This window comes from Eleutherodactylus coqui, chromosome 1 (assembly GCF_035609145.1).
Source record: "Eleutherodactylus coqui strain aEleCoq1 chromosome 1, aEleCoq1.hap1, whole genome shotgun sequence".
Taxonomy (NCBI): Eukaryota; Metazoa; Chordata; class Amphibia; order Anura; family Eleutherodactylidae; genus Eleutherodactylus; species Eleutherodactylus coqui.
The window spans coordinates 530,731,861-530,755,145 of NC_089837.1; the positions used below are offsets into that span (position 1 = coordinate 530,731,861).

The 23,285-nt window shown below is 46.6% G+C and overlaps 2 protein-coding genes across 2 annotated transcripts in view; one reads left to right on the plus strand and one right to left on the minus strand.

Moving 5' to 3' along the window:
• The window catches only part of LOC136590885 (zinc finger protein 157-like), a 261,800-nt gene that overhangs the window by 39,775 nt on the left and 198,740 nt on the right, over positions 1–23,285 (plus strand). The gene's annotated exons all lie outside the window — the stretch shown is intronic.
• Positions 11,539–23,285, minus strand: part of LOC136590843 (zinc finger protein 420-like) — a 49,444-nt gene continuing 37,697 nt past the window's right edge. Inside the window, exon 11 of the mRNA XM_066588401.1 lies at positions 11,539–15,923. Coding sequence (XP_066444498.1) covers positions 13,801–15,923 — 2,123 coding nt within the window. The 3' untranslated portion in view covers positions 11,539–13,800. The remainder of the gene's footprint in view (positions 15,924–23,285) is intronic.

A 23,285-nucleotide genomic window follows, 5' to 3' on the forward strand; every position in this document is an offset into this window, starting at 1 on the left:
CAACTGCTGCATGAGAGATTGTTCCTGTCTGTTGGTTTGCAGTATAAATCGGTGTGTAAAGAGTCTGCGCCACCGAGACGTCCAGCAACTGAATCTGCTCTGGAGACCAATTCAGGGTAAATTTAAGTCCGCCTGATGAAGGTCATGTAATTGCTGAGAAGTTCCAGTCCAACATAAACATATCAGTAATATACCTTCACCATCCCAGAACGTAGTTCCAGGATGGGGAAATATATATAGGCCTTTCTCCCACTTAGGCAAACATATATCTGGCTGATGTTTTTTTCTTTTTGCTGCTGCATTATGGCGGTGCCGTATACGGCTTTCTGATTGTAATACCGCTAATATTTAATGTGTTCGTTCTATATGATCTTGGGGAACTTGTGGGCCTCGTTTGGAGATATTCAGCAATACGGAGTGTCTATACTGCGTGCGATTCTACCTCTTTACTCCATGATAGACTGTGGCATAGCTCTGGATATCTCGGTCCTTTCATCTGCTGTGTGTTGCAGCCGACATACCCGTTATAGGAAGTGGTCTGTCGGTGTAGTCCGTGGCCGCTAACTGGTAAGGACTCCCAGATGATTGTTAGAAGGGTTTTTTTAACCTGTGTGTTTGTCTAAGTGTATCAGATGTGACCAAGACCGCTTGTCGGCGGACGCCCGTCTAATGTGCCATGTGATGTCCTGTCTATAAGGAAAATAGAGCAGATTTTGTACGAAGAGCTGACACTTTTTTGTGTTTGATGTCTGCAATCGCTGCTCAGGACTCGCGGTTCTGTATGGTGCTCCGTACATATATACATGCGTGACCCTGGATTTTCCCGTTGGAGGAGGTGAGCCGTTTTTCTTTTTATATTGTACTCAAAAATCTATCTATGTCCTCAGAGCAGGCCCGCTTACACGCGGTCTTCAGAATGTGAGTGGGCTATCCCCTAGCTTTAGATCCAGCATATAGAGAATCACATTCAGCTTGGAAGGAGGCCATATCTGAGCAATTTCTCCTAGCTCTCAAGTATGGACCAACCGGTACCCCATTCCTCACAGCAGGAGGGTGGTGGCTCTGCCATCCCAAAAAACTATTCGCTGATGGTGGTTTATGATAGATGTTGGTCTGAATACACCATCATCTTCAAGTCTGAAAGTAAGGTCAAGAATATTAGCACAACAATCCCCAATCTCATAGGGGAACTTCATGCCAATCAAGTGATTATTCAATCCCTCCAAAAAGGAAATTAGATCAGTACGTTCACCCGCCCAAATTAAAATGGATATAGTCAATGTAATGACCCCAAAAAAGAATGTGCTGGTCAATTTCCTCCATTTCGTCTGAAAAGATATCCGTAGCCTCCCACCAACCTCAAGAGAGATTTGCATAAGTTGGCGCACAGATCGTCCCCATAGCAGTCCCACATAATTGTAAATAAAATAAAAGATATTTAAGCAACCGGATGATGAATTCATTATGGGCAGAACATATCTTATATCCTGGAGGCCAAGGTTGTGATCAGTGTTGGTGTAGAAGCTCTCCACATCTATGGTGACAAGTATAGAATTAGATGGGACAATGGTATCATGGATTGTTTGGATTGTATCTTTTGTGTCCCTCAGGTATGAGGGTAGAGTCATGACAAACGGCCTGAGAATATTACCAATATAGGCTAATACCCTGGGTCATTACCAGAGGCTATCGGTCTACCTGATGTGTGGGGGATCTTCTTATGAATTTTGGGCAGAGCATACATTGTAGCTATAGGAGGAGTTGGATTAAATACCTCACATTCATCTAAGCTTAAAAGTCTCTCGACATTTTTTGGAGAAACACCAAAAAAACTTTTCTTTTTCAAAAACACCACCTGTAGAAAGTCTAACATCTGGATCCTTCTCTCGAGATGTTCTAGATCTTCTGTATGGATACATTGGCCCCTAAAGGCCTAAACGAGTCTCTGGAAAAGATTATTTAAATGACCCGATTAATTTAGGAATATAATAATGCATCTAAATCTACACAATAAAATGTGACCCTTTTAGAGAGAACGACAAGATCATTTATTATATAGGGGCGATAGTTCTATTAATATGTGTCCTATAGATTTACATGGGTGCTACATGTCTGTCATTATATGGATGGTATGAAGCCAGAATTGATATGTGATCCTCACCCTGAGAACAATCATTTTTATCCCTAAATTTGGAAGCCCGTTTGATATTTTGGATTTTAAAATGAGAATCTTAAATATGTACAAAATAAGAAACACCTTTTAAGACCTAAAAAGTAAACATAGCTGAGATCCCAATTAAGTTATGAAACAGTTTTTTTTGTTTAATTTTATGTATGATACGGAGTGCTGGAGTATAATTAGTTAATATATAGTCTTGCCGCCCCATGTGATTTGTCATGATACTGCAGAATAGCTTGATGTCTGTGTGGAGCACATGCTGCACTCCACCATTAAGAAATAGGGAGTGGTCACGCCGCGGCATTGAGCGGTCATGTGATATGCCCCCTTGAAACGCATAGAGCGTTCCACAGTTCCAGAATGACGTAGCCGTTAGAGGCACGTCATGTGACATACTCATGGAACGCATAGAGCGTTCCGCAGCACAGTGATGACGTGACCGCTATGACAAAACCAACCGATTATGTCATATAGACTGTGTCCGAGTTTATGAGACAGACTAGTTCGCACTGTCAGATAGATGGGGCGGCTCATCTCAGCTCCTACTGCAGCAGCTCTACCAGCTAGATTTCCTTTAGTACTTTAAGGGTGCGTTGACACGAGCGTTCGCACGTGCGCAGCGTATAATCGCCGGAAAGATCGTTTTTCGCCGATCACGGCCAGAGCTAGAAAGCATATTTTCGTTTGTTCCTACTTTTCAAACCATCTTTTCGGCCATCGAATATTCGCCGGCACGTATTTCGGTCGCGTATGTCCGGTTTTCTGCGGGTTGCCGTTTTTACGCGCCGTAAAATCGCCCATGTGAACGAATACATTCGAAACCATTGCCTCAGATGGTCCCGTATATACGTTTGGTTGCAAAAACGTGCCGTTTATGCGCTCGTGTGAACGCACCCTGAGTCCTAGGCTGTTAATAGATTTCCTTTGAATTATCAAGTTGTTTTGGCCAAATCTTTGAGGAGAAATGGGATTCATTAACTTTCATCAGTTTCTTTCTTATTGTGGCCCGATAAAGGTGTCAACCCAACAATGAAACTAATTGCCTAATATAACCCTTCTCTTCACCCAGGTCCCCTTTTTACAGCAGTGCTGTGTGATAATCCCTTTAAGGATTCTGCTTAGGCTCTAATGCATAGTATCTAGATCTATGATCCATGTTGTTCATCTTTTTGAGCTGTGGACAGGCTCATAGAACTTGGGGTGTGCTTTTGTTTTACTACAAGAAGCAAGACTTCGGTTTGGATACGTCTTTAACCCCTTCCCGCTCCAGGACGTACCGGTATGTCCTGGGAGCCTGGTACTTCCCGCAACAGGACGTACCGGTACGTCCTGGGGATAGCGCGAGATCACATAAGATCCCGCGCTATCCCGCAGCGGGAGCCGGCTGTCAGTCACAGCTGGCGTCCCGCTGCAACAGCGGGGGGACATCGGAGATGCGCCCCCCCCGCTGTTAACCCCTTCCCTGCAGCGATCAAAGTAGATCGCGGCAGGGAAAGAGTTCACAGAGGGATCGCGCTCCCTCTGTGTCTCCGGCCGGCTCTCGCGATGACATCGCGAGAGCCCAGCCTGTCACCATGGCAACAGGACACCAGATACTGGCGTCCTGTATTGCCTGTGCCTAGAATCACTGTACAAACGATAAGGCATGGGAGAGCAGTAGCTCTGCCATGCCTTATGACAGCGATCATAGGCACAGTGCTGCAAGTCTCTCAGAGGGACTCAAATAGTGTAAAAAAAAGAAAAGAAAAACGTAAAAAAAAGAAAAGTGTAAAAAAAAATGTTAAACCCCCCTTTTTTATGCTTTTTCTAATATTAGCATAAAAAAGGTAAAAAAAAATTAAAACCCCACATATTGCGTATTGACTAGAGATGAGCGAACGTGTTCTTCCGAGCTTGATATTCGTGCGAATATTAGGGTGTTCGGGATGCTCGTTATTCGTAACGAACACCATGCGGTGTTCTGGTTACTTTCACTTCCTTCCCTGAGACGTTAGCGCGCTTTTCTGGCCAATTGAAAGACAGGGAAGGCATTACAACTTCCCCCTGTGACGTTCAAGCCCTATACCACCCCCCTGCTGTGAGTGGCTGGCGAGATCAGGTGTCACCCGAACATAAAAGTCGGCCCCTCCCGCGGCTCGCCTCAGATGCCTTGTGAGTTAGATGAGGGACAGTGCTGTTTGTACCGGAGCTGCTGTAGGGAAAGAATTGGTAGTTAGTGTAGGCTTCAAGACCCCCAAAGGTCCTTATTAGGGCCACTGATAGCTGTGTGTTGGCTGCTGTTAGCAGTGGCAATTTTTTTTTTCTCAAAATCGCCTCTGCAGAGCGTTGCACCCGGCATTAGGGACAGAAGTGCTGCATAGGCAGGGAGAGTGTTAGGAGTGAGTGTAGCCTTCAAGAACCTCATCGGTCCTTTCTAGGGCCATATTTAACCGTGTGCAGTACTGTCCAGGCTGCTGTTAGCTGTGCTGCATTTTTTTTTGCTTCTCAAAATCGCTTCTGCAGAGCATTGCACCCTCCATTGATACTGCAGGGAAAGAATTGTATAGGCAGGGCCACAACACAGTTATTATTCATTGAATATCCGCAGTGCTGCCTTTTGCTTGTAAAACAAGTGAAAATAATTCTATTTGTCCGGCCTCTGTCCGTCCTAAGGGCGGTGGACACGTGTCGGCTGCGTGTGCAACCTGTAAAAATCAGACGCACCCAGCTACGTTTTACTCCTGGCTTCGCCATTTGCTTTCCTTAATTGGGAAAAAAAATACCTGCTCTTCCACAGTTAATAACTCTGCTACCCTCACGTTCTGTGACACATTAGCAGGGGCACAGCACAGTTATTAAACTTCTCATGTTCATAGAATATACGCAGTGCTGCCTTTTGGTGCCAAAAAACGGAAAATAATTCTATTTGTCCGGCCTCTGTCCGTCCTAAGGGCGGTGGACACGTGTCGGCTGCGTGTGACACCTTTAAAAATCAGACGCACCCAGCTACGCTTTACTGCTGGCTTCGCCATTTGCTTTCCTTAATTGGGAAAAAAAATACCTGCTCTGCCACAGTTAATGACTCTGCTACCCTCACGTTCTGTGACACATTAGCAGGAAAACAGCACAGTTATTAAACTTAGATTATTCATTCACTAGAGGCAGTGGGGCCTTTCGTTTTCAAAAAAGGGAAAAAATTATATTTGGCCTGCAGTCTTGCGCCAATTTATTTCCTGCCTGTGAAATCAAATCACTGGTAATACAGCATGCTGAGGGGTAGGGGTAGGCCTAGAGGACGTGGACGCGGCCGAGGACGCGGAGGGCCAAGTCAGGGTGTGGGCACAGGCCAAGCTCCTGATCCAGGTGTGTCGCAGCCGACTGCTGCGCGATTAGGAGAGAGGCACGTTTCTGGCGTCCCCACATTCATCGCCCAATTAATGGGTCCACGCGGGAGACGGTTATTAGAAAATGAGCAGTGTGAGCAGGTCCTGTCCTGGATGGCAGAAAGTGCTTTGAGCAACCTATCGTCTACCCGCAGTTCTGCGCCGTCCACTGCTGCCAATCCGAATCCTCTGTCTGCTGCTCCTCCTTCCTCCCAGCCTCCTCACTCCACTACAATAACACCTGCTCAGGAGCGGGAGCACTCCCAGGAACTGTTCTCGGGCCCCTGCTTAGATTGGGCAGCAGCGGTTCCTCTCCCACCAGAGGAGTTTATCGTCACTGATGCCCAACCATTCGAAAGTTCCCGGGGTCCGGGGGAAGAGGCTGGGGACTTCCGCCAACTGTCTCAACAACTTTCTGTGGGTGAGGAGGACGATGACGATCAGACACAGTTGTCTTGCAGTGAGGTAGTAGTAAGGGCAGTAAGTCCGAGGGAGCAGCGCACAGAGGATTCGGAGGAAGAGCAGCAGGACGATGAGGTGACTGACCCCACCTGGTGTGCAACGCTTACTCAGGAGGACAGGTCTTCAGAGGGGGAGTCAAGGGCATCAGCAGGGCAGGTTGCAAGAGGCAGTGCGGTGGCCAGGGGTAGAGGCAGGGCCAGACCGAATAATCCACCAACTGTTTCCCAAAGGGCCCCCTCGCGCCATGCCACCCTGCAGAGGCCGAGGTGCTCTAAGGTCTGGCAGTTTTTCACAGAGACGCCTGACGACCGACGAACAGTGGTGTGCAACATTTGTCGCGCAAAGCTCAGCCGGGGAGCCAACACCAACAGCCTCACCACCACCACCATGCGCAGACATATGATGGCCAAGCACCCCGCAAGGTGGGACGAAGGCCGTTCAGCGCCTCCGGTTTGCACCCCTGCCTCTCCCCCTGTGCCCCAACCTGCCACTGAGATGCAACCCCCCTCTCAGGACACAGGCACTACCGTCTCCTGGCCTGCACCCACACCCTCACCTCCGCTGTCCTCGGCCCCATCCAGCAGTGTAGTTCAGCGCACCGTCCAGCCGACGCTTGCGCAACTGTTGGAGCGCAAGCGCAAGTACGCCGCCACGCACCCGCACGCTCAAACGTTAACCGTCCGCATAGCAAAATTCATCAGCCTTGAGATGCTGCCGTATAGGGTTGTGGAAGCGGAGTCCTTCAAAAGTATCATGGAGGCGGCGGCCCCGCGCTACTCAGTTCCCAGTCGCCACTACTTTTCCCGATGTGCCGTCCCAGCCCTGCACGACCACGTCTCCCGCAACATTGTACGCGCCCTCACCAATGCGGTTACTGCCACGGTCCACTTAACTACGGACACGTGGACAAGCACAGGCGGGCAGGGCCACTACATCTCCCTGACGGCACATTGGGTGAATTTAGTGGAGGCTGGGACAGAGTCAGAGCCTGGGACCGCTCATGTCCTACCCACCCCCAGAATTGCGGGCCCCAGCTCGGTGCTGGTATCTGCGGCGGTGTATGCTTCCTCCACTAAAGCACCTTCCTCCTCCTCCTCCTCCTCCTCCTCTGTCTCGCAATCAAGATGTGTTAGCAGCAGCATGTCGCCAGCAGTCGGTGTCGCGCGGCGTGGCAGCACAGCGGTGGGCAAGCGTCAGCAGGCCGTGCTGAAACTACTCAGCTTAGGCGATAAGAGGCACACGGCCCACGAACTGCTGCGGGGTCTGACACAGCAGACCGACCGCTGGCTTGCGCCGCTGAGCCTCCAACCGGGCATGGTCGTGTGTGACAACGGCCGTAACCTGGTGGCGGCTCTGCAGCTCGGCAGCCTCACGCACGTGCCATGCCTGGCCCACGTCTTTAATTTGGTGGTTCAGCGGTTTCTGAAAAGCTACCCACGCTTGTCAGACCTGCTCGTAAAGGCGCGCCGGCTCTGCGCACATTTCCGCAAGTCCCACACGGACGCTGCCACCCTGCGCACCCTGCAACATCACTTTAAGCTGCCAGTGCACTGACTGCTGTGCGACGTGCCCACACGGTGGAACTCTACACTCCACATGTTGGCCAGGCTCTATGAACAACGTAGAGCTATAGTCGAATACCAACTCCAACATGGGCGGCGCAGTGGGAGTCAGCCTCCTCAATTCCTTTCAGAAGAGTGGGCCTGGTTGGCAGACATCTGCCATGTCCTTGGTAATTTTGAGGAGTCTACCCAGGTGGTGAGCGGCGATGCTACAATCATTAGCGTCACCATTCCTCTGCTATGCATCTTGAGAAATTCCCTGCAAACCATAAAGGCAGCTGCTTTGCGCTCGGAAACGGGGGCGGGGGAAGACAGTATGCCGCTGGATAGTCAGGGCACCCTCCTGTCTATTTCTCAGCGCGTACAGGAGGAGGAGGAGGAGCATGAGGAGGATGAGGAGGAGGGGGAAGAGACAGCTTGGGCCGCTGCTGACGGTACACCGGCTGATTGCCTGTCATCCTTTCAGCGTGTATGGCCTGAGGAGGAGGAGGAGGAGGATCCTGAAAGTGATCTTCCTAGTGAAGACAGCCATGTGTTGCGTACAGGTACCCTGGCACACATGGCTGACTTCATGTTAGGATGCCTTTCTCGTGACCCTCGCGTTGCACGCATTCTGGCCACGACGGATTACTGGGTGTACACACTGCTCGATCCACGGTATAAGGAGAACCTGCCCACTCTGATTCCCGAAGAGGAAAGGGGTTCGAGAGTGTTGCTATACCACAGGACCCTTGCGGACAAGCTGATGGTAAAATTCCCAGCCGACAGCGCTAGTGGCAGAAGGCGCAGTACCGAGGGCAAGGTAGCAGGGGATGTGCGTAGATCGAGCAGCATGTACATCCCAGGCAGTGCAACAGTCTTGAAGGGCCTGGCCAGCTTTATGGCTCCCCACCAAGACTGTGTCACCGCTCCCCAGTCACGGCTGAGTCGGCGGGAGCACTGTAAAAGGATGGTGAGTGAGTACGTAGCGGATCGCACGACCATCCTTGGTGACGCCTCTGCCCCCTACAACTACTGGGTGTCGAAGCTGGACACGTGGCCTGAACTAGCGCTGTATGCCCTGGAGGTGCTTGCTTGTCCTGCGGCTAGCGTCTTGTCGGAGAGGGTGTTTAGTGCGGCTGGGGGAATCATCACAGATAAGCGTACCCGCCTGTCAACCGACAGTGCCGACAGGCTAACACTCATCAAGATGAACAAAGGCTGGATTTCCCCAGACTTCTGTTCTCCACCAGCGGACAGCAGCGATACGTAAGCAATACGTAGGCTGCACCCGCGGATGGAAGCTACGTTCTCTCTCACCATCCAAAACGGGGACATTTCTGCTTCATCAATCTGTGTCTAATATTCCTCCTCCTCCTGCTCCTCCTCCTGAAACCTCACGTAATCACGCTGAACGGGCAATTTTTCTTAGGGCCACAAGGCTCACTCAAATAATTTTTCTGAACAATTTTTATAAGTTTCAATGCGCTTAAAAGCGTTGGAACTTTAACTTGAACCAATTTTTCGTTACACTGGGCTGCCTCCAGGCCTAGTTACCACTTAAGCCACATTAACCAAAGCGATTCACCTGCCATCTTGGTTGGGCATGGCCAATTTTTACTGAGGTACATTAGTACTGTTGGTACACCAAATTTTTGGGGCCCTCACCTACAGTGTAATCATAGCAATTTGTATGTTCTTCGCCTGCACTCATGGTACAGAAAGGTGTGTGGGGTTGGCCTACACTTTAGCTACATAAATGTAACTTGGGCCTTGGCTATACTAAGGCTACTGAAATGGAACTAAGACTGCGCTCCCGCTATACTGCTGCTTCGGAATTGTTACTGGGGCCTGTCTTGAGTGCTACTATTGCTGACATGGAACGAAGACTGCGCTCCCGCTATACTGCTGCTTCGGAATTGTTACTGGGGCCTGTCTTGAGTGCTACTATTGCTGACATGGAACGAAGACTGCGCTCCCGCTATACTGCTGCTTCGGAATTGTTACTGGGGCCTGTCTTGAGTGCTACTATTGCTGACATGGAACGAAGACTGCGCTCCTCCTATAATGCTGCTAGTGATATGTTAGTGGGGCCTGTCCTAATGCTACGGCTGAAATGTTACGAATTCTGGCCTCTGCCTATACCGCTGCTAATGGTATGTCTCTGGGGTGTGGAAACAGAGGCTTCCCAAAGACATGATGGCGGCGAGGCCATTTCCCACCAACGCGGTTACTGTAAAGGTGCATATAACCACGGACACGTGGAGAGGACACGTAGTGCCTCAAAAACATCCCCCTCCTCCTCCAACAGGGAAAACATTCTTGGCAAATGTCTTTGCATTGGTTCGTATGGTGGCAGTCCAAGAATTTCACCTTTACCGACACAACGAGAGCCCCCACACCATCCCCCCGCCACGGCCCACTTAATCCTGGCCGCATTCCGAAAACCAACAAAATACAACCGTGCTACTAGGTCCGCAGTCACCACCACATTACCACCAACGCGGTTACTGTTAAGGTACATATTACCAGTCTAACTGGGGCATGCAGACACCTTGACAGAATGAATAGTGTGTGGCACATAGGTTCCCCATTGCTATGCCCACGTGTGCAGCTCCTGATGGCGGTGGCACAGGATTCTATTTCTCATTGCTTCTGTACTGCATTGTGGGCTATCGCCCCACCCCTTTTAAAGAGGGCCGCTGCCTAGCCATGCCAACCCTCTGCAGTGTGTGCCTGCGGTTCCTCCTCATGGCAGACGCACTTATAAATAGACATCAGTGTGGCATAAGGGCAGCTGAAGGCTGCGCAGGGACACTTTGGTGTGCGCTGTGGGGGGAGGGGGGGCGGTTGGGCAGCATGTAACACAGGAGAAGTGGCAGCGGAGTGTCATGCAGGCAGTGATTGTGCTTTGTTGTAGCTAGTGTGGTGCTTAGCAAAGGTATGCCATTGCTAATGAGGGCTTTTCAGAAGTAAAAGTTGTTGGGAGGGGGGGGGCCCACTCTTGCCGGTATTGTGGCTTAATAGTGGGACCTGTGAACTTGAGATGCAGCCCAACATGTAGCCCCTCGCCTGCCCTATCCGTTTCTGTGTCATTCCCATCACTTTCTTGAATTGCCCAGATTTTCACACATGAAAACTTTAGCGAGCATCGGCGAAATACAAAAATGCTCGGGTCGCCCATTGACTTCAATGGGGTTCGTTATTCGAAACAAACCCTCGAACATCGCGGGAAGTTCGTTCCGAATAACGAACACCCGAACATTTTGGTGTTCGCTCATCTCTAGTATTGACACGTCCGTAACGACGTGTACAAAAAGTTGAACATGCTTTTTATTTTGTATGACAAAAAGCGTAAAAAAAAAAGCTAAAAAACAGAGGCAAAATGCTAATTTTTAGCATTTTGCCTCCCCAAAAATGCAATAAAAGTGATCAAAAAAGCCGTACATTCCCCAAAATGGTACCAATAAAAACTACAGCTAATCTCGCAAAAAATAAGCCCACATAGAGCTCCGTACACAGAAAAAGAAAAAAGTTACAGGACTTTGAATGCAGCTATAGAGAAAAAAAAAGATTTCCAAAAAAAAGGGGGTTTTATTGCAAAAAAGTGTAAAGCCTAAAAAAAAATAACAATTTTGGCATCGTTGTAACCGTTCTGACCCGCAGAAAAAATTTAGTGTGTCATTTATGCTGCATGATTAACGCTGTAAGAAAAAGAAAAAAAATCTATGGCAGAATTGATGCGTTTTCTCTCCCTGTTATCATAAAAAAAATAATAAAAGTTTTACGATATTGTCTATGTACCCAAAAGTGGCACTTTAAAAAAACTACAGCTCGCCGCGCAAAAAACAAGCCCTTATACGGCCGCGTTCACGGAAAAATAAAAAAGTTATGGCTTTTGAAAAATGAAGATGGAAAAATACCAAAAAAATCGCTTGGTCCTCAACGCCAAAATAGGCTGTGTCATTAAGGGGTTAAAGAGAGTAAGACAATATGAAGGTTTAACAAAAATACTTTATTCAAATTAGGTAATAATCTGACAGAGATGAGTAATTGTCCTTCTTTGTAAATTATTTATATACTAAAGGATAAAGGTTACAACTTACATCAAATCATTATCTATATACAACGGATATAGATTATAACTTCCATCACTGGGAGGCAGCACCATCTGATTTGTATAACAGCTGCCGGGAAGCTCGTTTGCAACGGCGGCAAGACAGAGAGACCTTCTCAAGCTTTATACTATACTAGCACAAATGCCTACGTATTCATTTCTTAATCCTCAGACAGAAGCTACACCAGCGTATTTTATCACAAGGCAGAAAGCAAAGTAAAAGCTGACCCCACTTAGGAAGCATAATTTCATTTTGGCTCTCTGCCCGGGCTGAGAGAGAAACAAAAATGGAGTCTAAATAATCATATATACAATCAGCAGATTCCTGACAGTTTTGTCTTCAGAAACAATAAATTGGTCTACTGTGGGGATGAGCGAGCGTACTCGGATAAGCACTACTCGCTCGAGTAAAGTGCTGTATCCGAGTATCGCAGTGCTCGTCCCTGAAGATTCGGGTGCCGCTGCGGCTGACAGGTGAGTCGCAGCGGGGAACAGGGGAGAGCGGGCGGGAGAGAGGGAGAGAAAGATCTTACCTCCGTTCCTCCCCGCTCTCCCCTGCAGCTCCCCGCTCCATGTCGGCACCCGAATCTTCAGGGACGAGCACTGCGCTACTCGGATAAAGCACATTACTCGAGCGAGTAGTGCTTTTCCGAGTACGCTCGCTCATCCCTAGTCTACTGCGTTATTGGGTTTAAAAAAATGCCTGCATTGTCTAAATCCACATGCACTTTTGAATAATGTATGCAGTTTCTTAACATAGTTTTTGAATACTGAAAGTAGTTTTTTTATGCGCTTTTTAAATTGTGGTTTAAAAATGCAACCAAAAACATGAACACGGCTGAAGGGGCTACAAACAAATTTTCACGTAGGCCAGGATATAAGTCATGTTTGAAAAGCTTATGACAAGTGGCTAGATCATGTATGTAAATCCCTTTTGCAGCTCTATGCTGCGCGGTATAGGTATGTGTACGGGTACGGGTACAGGTGGAGAGCGTCCCTAAGCTGAATGACAAACGAGTGGTACTTGATGACATAACTGGTCAATCAGCGCTCATTTAAAGGACTTTTACAGGGGCCGATGCAAACTCTATGGGGATGAATTGTTGCTAAACTGAGGAGATATGCTGCTGACAAATTATAATTTTTGGCCTATATAAAGATGGGATCACCTGACGGACACATTTTGGTTGTTTCTTGGCTGATCGCTTCCTTGTTTATATAAAAGGTAAAAATCAGGAATGAACATTCATCTGGGAAATCTGTTTAGATGATATCATTCCATGTAAAAAGCCCATGTAGCCCATACTCATCTAACATGGCTAGCTTGTTCATGTTGCTGCTTTTTGCTCTAGACGTATACTGCACGTAATTTTAACAATTCTTAGTTTTTTAAAGGGGTTCTGACATCAAAAAAAAAATTTGTACTCACCTTGCCTGGCATGTCCCCTCCAGCCGGCATCTTCTTCTGTGCCTTTAAAGCAGAGCAGGAGCGGTCAAAAAGACCGCTTCCTGCTCTGGTCCGTCCGTCAGGCACTTCCGAGGTGAACGGACGGACCGCACAGTGCTTGCTGTGGGCGGCCCGTCCGTCCTGCTGAACTCCGGAGTGCTGCGCATGCGCAGTGGAGACGCAGCCTGTCCTGACTCCTGTCAGAGGGCACCTCTCCACTGCACATGCGCGCGATCCCGGAGTGGCGCGGCTCGTGCAGACAGAAGAGGAGGAACAGCGCCTGCTGGGAGATGACCCCCCCGATGTCAACAACAACAGAAGAACAGGTAAGTGTTATCTTTTTATGCTTTAGCAGCCATTAAACCATGGGTTCCCTGGGTCCATTAGGCAGACCAGGGAACAATGGCTGCTAAAGCATAAAAAAATTATTTGTGTCAGAACCCCTTTAAACTATTCATATACATTTTTTGGCTCTGATTTTTGTCAAACTTGTCCAGAGAAAACAAAATTGTAGTTTGCAAACCAGCTTCTATCCTGTGTGAATTCTCTGATATCCCTCAAGATCTTTACATATAAAGCTATTCCAATATTCTGGACATGAAAATTACTCCCCCCCCCCCCCTCCCGGTGTGGGTCCTTTGATGGCCCTCAGCTTTTCGTTTGGATATAAAACATTTTCCACATTCAGGACATCAAAATGGATTTTCTCCTGTGTGAATTTTATGATGTTTCATAAGATTCGATTTCTGAGTAAAAGACTTCTCACATTCAGGACATGAAAATGGTTTCTCCCCCGTGTGAACTCTCTGATGACTCTTAAGATGACCTTTAGTTAAACAACACTTCCCACATTCAGGACACGAAAACGGCTTCTCCCCCGTGTGACTTTTCTGATGTTGCATAAGATTTGATTTTTGAGTAAAAGACTTCCCACATTCAGGACATGAAAACGGCTTCTCTTCTGTGTGAGTTCTTTGATGTTGAACAAGATTGGCTTTACTACTAAAACACTTCTCACATTCTGGACATGAAAATGGCTTCTCTCCTGTGTGAGTTCGTTGATGTTTCCTAAGAGATGTTTGAGCGGTAAACCGCTTCCCACATTCAAGACATGAAAATGGCTTCTCTCCTGTGTGAGTTCTTTCATGTGTCCTAAGAGATGTTTGAGCGGTAAACCGCTTCCCACATTCAAGACATGAAAATGGCTTCTCTCCTGTGTGAGTTCGTTGATGTTTCCTAAGAGATGTTTGAGTGGTAAACCACTTCCCACATTCAAGACATGAAAATGGCTTCTCTCCTGTGTGAGTTCTTTGATGTTTCCTAAGAGATGTTTGAACGGTAAATCGCTTCCCACATTCAAGACATGAAAATGGCTTCTCTCCTGTGTGAGTTCTTTGATGTTTCCTAAGAGATGTTTGAACGGTAAATCGCTTCCCACATTCAAGACATGAAAATGGCTTCTCTCCTGTGTGAGTTCGTTGATGTTTCCTAAGAGATGTTTGAGTGGTAAACCACTTCCCACATTCAAGACATGAAAATGGCTTCTCTCCTGTGTGAGTTCTTTCATGTGTCCTAAGAGATGTTTGAGTGGTAAACCGCTTCCCACATTCAAGACATGAAAATGGCTTCTCTCCTGTGTGAGTTCTTTCATGTGTCCTAAGAGATGTTTGAACGGTAAATCGCTTCCCACATTCAAGACATGAAAATGGCTTCTCTCCTGTGTGGGTTCGTTGATGTTTCTTAAGAGATGTTTGAGTGGTAAACCACTTCCCACATTCTGGACATGAAAATGGCTTCTCCCCTGTATGACGTCTTTGATGTTCTATCAAATATTGTTTTCGTTTAAAACGCATCCCACATTCTGGACATGAAAATGGCTTCTCCCCTGTATGACGTCTTTGATGTTCTATGAGATTTGTTTTCTGGCTAAAGCATTTCGTACATTCAGGACATGAAAATGGCTTCTCTCCTGTGTGCAATTTTTGATGTTCTATGAGATGTGATTTCTGGCTAAAGCATTTCTCACATTCAGAGCATGAAAATGGTTTCTCTCCTGTGTGACTTCTCTGATGTTCCACGAGAAGTAATTTACGGTTAAAACACTTTGCACATTCAGGACATGAAAATGGCTTCTCCCCTGTGTGAATTCTTTTGTGATCATTAAGATTTTGTTTGTGGCTGAAACATTTCCCACATGCAGAGCACAAAAATGGTTTCTCTCCTGTGTGAATTCTCTGATGTTGAGTAAAGTATCCTCTAGTATTAAAAGACTTCCCACATTCAGGACATGAAAACGGCTTCTCTCCTGTGTGAATTTTATGATGTTTCATAAGACTTGATTTCTGAGTAAAAGACTTCTCACATTCAGGACATGAAAATGGTTTCTCCCCTGTGTGAACTCTCAGATGTATCTTAAGATTACCTCTAGTTAAACAACACATCCCACATTCAGGACACGAAAACGGCTTCTCCCCCGTGTGACTTTTCTGATGCTGCCTAAGTTGGGATTTCTGGGGAAAACCTTTCCCACAATCAGGACATGAAAACGGCTTCTCTCCTGTGTGAATTCTCTGATGTTGAACAAGAGAGCCTCTTCTACTAAAACACTTCCCACATTCTGGACATTCATTTCTCACGATTTTTGTGTGTCTGGAAAGATTTGATTTTTCCTCAGAATGTTCCTGACGTTCAGACCTTGCAGTGGTTCTCCTGAGTTTATGTGCCGCACTATTTATGTTATCCCTTGATTGATTATCTTCAACGTCACAATGGGGAGATAAGAGGCGTTCCTGGGAGCCGCTCCCCCCGTCGTCATCTAAAGAAAGAGAAGAAAAGTTCTCAAACAAAATAATTCATATTTTATTTCTACATGAAAAATCCATCCAATGAGCAACTTCTGCACCAAATCTCATCCCCAAATCACAATCCAGTAATTGTTTTCATATTGCACACAAACGTATCCTAGAAAGCTGCGGTTCAATAACATTTTATTAACCCCTTAGTGACCGGTCTATCGTGTTTCTACCTCCCGCAGCTGCAGGACATGTGTGAAGGGAGATCGCAGGGTGATCTCCCTCCATCGGCCCCTTTTGCCATATTTATTGTATCATTATATAGATTATTTTATTATAATACATATCTGGTATCACTGCGTCCGTAAAAGTCCGATCTATCAAATAAATGCATTGTTTACCGTGCATGATGAACATCTATGGAATTTTATTTAAGAAAGCCAGAAATGCGCTTTTTTGGTCACCCGGTCTCCAAGCAAAAATGCAATAACAAGCAATCAAAAGCCATATCCATTCTAAAATGGTACCAGCACAAACCACAAGACGTCCCGCATAACCGGAGCCGTCGCACAACTGTGATAACGGAAAAATAAAAAAGCTATTGCGGGAAGAAATGGCATCAGAAAATAAATGTGAAAAATTGAATATATGAAAAAATAAATAAATAAAAACCGATACAAGTTTGGTATCGCAGTAATCGTACCGACCCGCAGAATAAAGTCATCCTGTCATTCTTGTTGCCGTTTGTGCGCTGCAGAAACAAGACGCATCGAAGGATGGAGGAATTTCATTTTTTTTCCATTTCTCTCCACTTACAATTTTTTGAGAGTTCTTCAGTACATTATATGGTGCGTTATATATATATATATTAGAGATGAGCGAACGTACTCGGTAAAGCACTACTCGTCCGAGTAATGTGCTTTATCCGAGTACGTCCCGGCTCGTCCTGAAAGATTCGGGGCGCGCCGCTGAGCGGGGAGCTGCAGGGGAGAGCGGGGAAGAACGGAGGGGAGATCTTTCTCTCCCTCTCTCCCGCCCGCTCTCCCCTGCTCCCCGCCGCAACTCACCTGTCAGCAGCGGCGCTCCCCGAATCTTTCAGGACAAGCGGTGAGATACTCGGATAAAGCACATTACTCGGACGAGTAGTGCTTATCCGAGTACGTTCGCTCATCTCTAATATATATATATATATATATATCACAATTAATTCAATATTATATATAGAAAAAGATACAGAATCTGTCCGGTCCGCTCTGGAAGTAATTTTTTTTTTTTGCTGTTAAATTAAACATAATTTTTCCATGAATTTGATACATTTATATTCCAGCTGTGATGAGCTGCCGGTGTTATTATGAGGAGCTGCCGGTATTATTATGATGAGCTGCCGGTGTTATTATGATGAGCTGCCGGTGTTATTATGATGAGCTGCCGGTGTTATTATGATGAGCTGCCGGTATTATTATGATGAGCTGCCGGTGTTATTATGATGAGCTGCCGGTGTTATTATGATAAGCTGCCGGTATTATTATGATGAGCTGCCGGTGTTATTATGAGGAGCTGCCGGTGTTATTATGATGAGCTGCCGGTGTTATTATGATGAGCTGCCGGTGTTATTATGATGAGCTGCCGGTGTTATTATGATAAGCTGCCGGTATTATTATGATGAGCTGCCGGTGTTATTATGAGGAGCTGCCGGTGTTATTATGATGAGCTGCCGGTATTATTATGATGAGCTGCCGGTGTTATTATGAGGAGCTGCCGGTGTTATTATGAGGAGCTGCCGGTGTTATTATGAGGAGCTGCCGGTGTTATTATGATGAGCTGCCGGTATTATTATGATGAGCTGCCGGTGTTATTATGATGAGCTGCCGGTATTATTACGATGAGCTGCCGGTGTTATTACGATGAGCTGCCGGCGTTATTATGATGAGCTGCCGGTGTTATTATGATGAGCTGCCGGTGTTATTATGATGAGCTGCCGGTGTTATTATGATGAGCTGCCGGTGTTATTATGATGAGCTGCCGGTGTTATTATGATAAGCTGCCGGTGTTATTATGATGAGCTGCCGGTGTTATTATGAGGAGCTGCCGGTGTTATGATGAGCTGCCGGTGTTATTATGATGAGCTGCCGGTGTTGTTATGATGAGCTGCCGGCATTATTATGATGAGTTGCCGGTATTATTACGATGAGCTGCCGGTGTTATTATGATGAGCCGCCGGTGTTATTATGAGGAGCTGCCGGTGTTATTATGATGAGCTGCCGGTATTATTATGATGAGCTGCCTGTATTATTATGATGAGCTGTCGGTATTATTATGATGAGCTGCCGGTATTATTACGATGAGCTGCCGGTGTTATTACGATGAGCTGCCGGTATTATTATGATGAGCTGCCGGTATTATTATGATAAGCTGCCGGTATTATTACAATGAGCTGCCGGTATTATTATGATGAGCTGCCGGTGTTATTACGATGAGCTGCCGGTATTATTACGATGAGCTGCCGGTGTTATTACGATGAGCTGCCGGTGTTATTACGATGAGCCGCCGGTGTTATTACGATGAGCCGCCGGTGTTATTATGATGAGCCGCCGGTGTTATTATGATGAGCTGCCGGTGTTATTATGATGAGCTGCCGGTATTATTATGATGAGCTGCCGGTATTATTATGATGAGCTGCCGGTGTTATTATGATGAGCTGCCGGTATTATTATGATGAGCTGCCGGTATTATTACGATGAGCTGCCGGTATTATTACGATGAGCTGCCGGTATTATTACGATGAGCTGCCGGTGTTATTACGATGAGCTGCCGGTGTTATTATGATGAGCTGCCGGTGTTATTATGATGAGCTGCCGGTGTTATTATGATGAGCTGCCGGTGTTATTATGATAAGCTGCCGGTATTATTATGATGAGCTGCCGGTGTTATTATGAGGAGCTGCCGGTGTTATTATGATGAGCTGCCGGTGTTATTACGATGAGCTGCCGGTGTTATTATGATGAGCTGCCGGTATTATTATGATGAGCTGCCGGTGTTATTATGATAAGCTGCCGGTATTATTATGATGAGCTGCCGGTGTTATTATGAGGAGCTGCCGGTGTTATTATGATGAGCTGCCGGTATTATTATGATGAGCTGCCGGTGTTATTATGAGGAGCTGCCGGTGTTATTATGAGGAGCTGCCGGTGTTATTATGAGGAGCTGCCGGTGTTATTATGATGAGCTGCCGGTATTATTATGATGAGCTGCCGGTGTTATTATGATGAGCTGCCGGTATTATTACGATGAGCTGCCAGTGTTATTACGATGAGCTGCCGGTATTATTATGATGAGCTGCCGGTGTTATTATGATGAGCTGCCGGTATTATTATGATGAGCTGCCGGTGTTATTATGATGAGCTGCCGGTGTTATTATGATGAGCTGCCGGTGTTATTATGAGGAGCTGCCGGTATTATTACGATGAGCTGCCGGTATTATTATGATGAGATGCCGGTGTTATTATGATGAGCTGCCGGTGTTATTATGATGAGCTGCCGGTGTTATTATGATGAGCTGCCGGTATTATTATGATGAGCTGCCTGTATTATTATGATGAGCTGTCGGTATTATTATGATGAGCTGCCGGTATTATTACGATGAGCTGCCGGTGTTATTACGATGAGCTGCCGGTATTATTATGATGAGCTGCCGGTATTATTATGATAAGCTGCCGGTATTATTACAATGAGCTGCCGGTATTATTATGATGAGCTGCCGGTGTTATTACGATGAGCTGCCGGTATTATTACGATGAGCTGCCGGTGTTATTATGAGGAGCTGCCGGTATTATTATGATGAGCTGCCGGTGTTATTATGATGAGCTGCCGGTATTATTACGATGAGCTGCCGGTGTTATTACGATGAGCCGCCGGTGTTATTACGATGAGCCGCCGGTGTTATTATGAGGAGCTGCCGGTGTTATTATGATGAGCTGCCGGTATTATTATGATGAGCTGCCTGTATTATTATGATGAGCTGTCGGTATTATTATGATGAGCTGCCGGTATTATTACGATGAGCTGCCGGTGTTATTACGATGAGCTGCCGGTATTATTATGATGAGCTGCCGGTATTATTATGATAAGCTGCCGGTATTATTACAATGAGCTGCCGGTATTATTATGATGAGCTGCCGGTGTTATTACGATGAGCTGCCGGTATTATTACGATGAGCTGCCGGTGTTATTACGATGAGCTGCCGGTGTTATTACGATGAGCCGCCGGTGTTATTACGATGAGCCGCCGGTGTTATTATGATGAGCCGCCGGTGTTATTATGATGAGCTGCCGGTGTTATTATGATGAGCTGCCGGTATTATTATGATGAGCTGCCGGTATTATTATGATGAGCTGCCGGTGTTATTATGATGAGCTGCCGGTATTATTACGATGAGCTGCCGGTATTATTACGATGAGCTGCCGGTATTATTACGATGAGCTGCCGGTATTATTACGATGAGCTGCCGGTGTTATTACGATGAGCTGCCGGTGTTATTATGATGAGCTGCCGGTGTTATTATGATGAGCTGCCGGTGTTATTATGATGAGCTGCCCGTGTTATTATGATGAGCTGCCCGTGTTATTATGATGAGCTGCCGGTATTATTATGATGAGCTGCCGGTATTATTATGATGAGCTGCCGGTGTTATTATGATGAGCTGCCGGTGTTATTATGATGAGCTGCCGGTGTTATTATGATGAGCTGCCGGTATTATTATGATGAGCTGCCGGTATTATTACGATGAGCTGCCGGTATTATTACGATGAGCTGCCGGTATTATTATGATGAGCTGCCGGTGTTATTATGATGAGCTGCCGGTGTTATTATGATGAGCTGCCGGTATTATTATGATGAGCTGCCGGTGTTATTATGATGAGCTGCCGGTGTTATTATGATGAGCTGCCGGTGTTATTATGATGAGTTGCCGGTGTTATTATGATGAGCTGCCGGTGTTATTATGATGAGCTGCCGGTATTATTATGATGAGCTGCCGGTATTATTATGATGAGCTGCCGGTATTATTATGATGAGCTGCCGGTGTTATTATGATGAGCTGCCGGTGTTATTATGATGAGCTGCCGGTATTATTATGATGAGCTGCCGGTGTTATTATGATGAGCTGCCGGTATTATTATGATGAGCTGCCGGTATTATTATGATGAGCTGCTGGTATTATTATGATGAGCTGCCGGTATTATTATGATGAGCTGCCGGTATTATTATGATGAGCTGCCGGTGTTATTATGATGAGCTGCCGGTATTATTATGATGAGCTGCCGGTATTATTATGATGAGCTGCCGGTGTTATTATGATGAGCTGCCGGTGTTATTATTATGAGCTGCCGGTATTATTACGATGAGCTGCCGGTGTTATTATGATGAGCTGCCGGTGTTATTACGATGAGCTGCCGGTGTTATTACGATGAGCTGCCGGTGTTATTATGATGAGCTGCCGGTGTTATTATGATGAGCTGCCGGTATTATTATGATGAGCTGCCGGTGTTATTATGATGAGCTGCCGGTATTATTATGATGAGCTGCCGGTGTTATTATGATGAGCTGCCGGTGTTATTATGATGAGCTGCCGGTGTTATTATGATGAGCTGCCGGTGTTATTATGATGAGCTGCCGGTGTTATTATGATGAGCTGCCGGTGTTATTATGAATGTTCGAGGCTTGAAGTGATCATTTAATGTTACTATTTGGCTCATTATACATAAATCTGCATATACTTCCTATAACTCATTAGTAGTTTTCACAATATAATATGATTATTTATATCGCTACAATGGGAGCTATAATTGTGCTTATATTCTGTTCTCTCCAGTAGATTGTAATATTACTATAGGCACAGCATGTATACACTCCTTATAGAAGGTGTGAGATCAGCATTGCGGTATGGAAGGGGAGTTGTAGAAGGTTTTCATATCCTGAACAGAGAGCAAAGCCCATGGGATGTAAATAGATTATTCAATGGAGGTACAGGAAGGCAAGGGTTAATCTTCAGCCGTTCCCTTTGTTACTAATTGTGTACGTTTCTTAAAGGGGTTGTCCCGCGGCAGCAAGTGGGGTTATACACTTCTGTATGGCCATAATAATGCACTTTGTAATGTACATTGTGCATTAATTATGAGCCATACAGAAGTTATAAAAAGTTTTATACTTACCTGCTCCGTTGCTAGCGTCCTCGTTCCCATGGAGCCGACTAATTTTCGCCCTCCGATGGCCAAATTAGCCGCGCTTGCGCAGTCCGGGTCTTCTGCAGTCTTCTATGGGGCCGCTCGTGTAGAATGCCGGCTCCGTGTAGCTCCGCCCCGTCACGTGCCGATTCCAGCCAATCAGGAGGCTGGAATCGGCAATGGACCGCACAGAAGCCCTGCGGTCCACGGAGACAGAGGATCCCGGCGGCCATCTTCAGCAGGTAAGTATGAAGACGCCGGACCGCCGGGATTCAGGTAAGCGCTGTGCGGGTTGCTTTTTTAACCCCTGCATCGGGGTTGTCTCGCGCCGAACGGGGGGGGGGGGGGTTAAAAAAAAAAAACCCCGTTTCGGCGCGGGACAACCCCTTTAAGGAAGTGACGCTCATTGTAACATCGAGGTGACCAAGGTTCTGACGGTGACTGAAACGCGTCCTAGTTGGTTGTAGGCTTGACATGTAGAGGCACGCTCTTAATAAAGCGAGGTATACCTCTCCTCATTATCATCAGCTTCATCTTTCCTCCTGATTTGTTCTATTTGCCTACTACCGCTCGGGACTGGGCGGTGAAGCTGCACACGTGTTACGGTATACTACCCTTCATACGCCAGCCCGGGTGCCCTAGATCTCACCCACTACCCCTAATCTCACTAGGGACCAAGAAGGGGCGCTGGCGTACCTGATGGAAGGGTAGAATACTGACAGGATGGGCAGATGTAAATAACCAACACAAACAACACTAAGCAGAACTGAGGCAGATGGAGAAACCTGGCGGATAATAGCAAGGTATAGCAGACAAGATGACAGAGGCAGGAGACCAACAGATGCAGACTAGCTAGCACACTGAGGGAAACCAATAACTGGCAGTGACTGCCATTCTCTGCCCGACCTTTAAACAAAAGCCTCCGCCCAGGGGCAGAGAGAGGGAGACAGCCAACTCCCAACAGAACGCAACAAAAGGAGAGGAGATCAGAGAAGACCAGCAGGTATCTACATCGTATACATCTCCACCATTAGAGATCAGAGAAGACCAGCAGGTATCTACGCCGTATGCATCTCCACCATTGGAGATCAGAGAAGACCAGCCGGTATCTACGCCATATACATCTCCGCCATTGGAGATCAGAGAAGACCAGGAGGTATCTA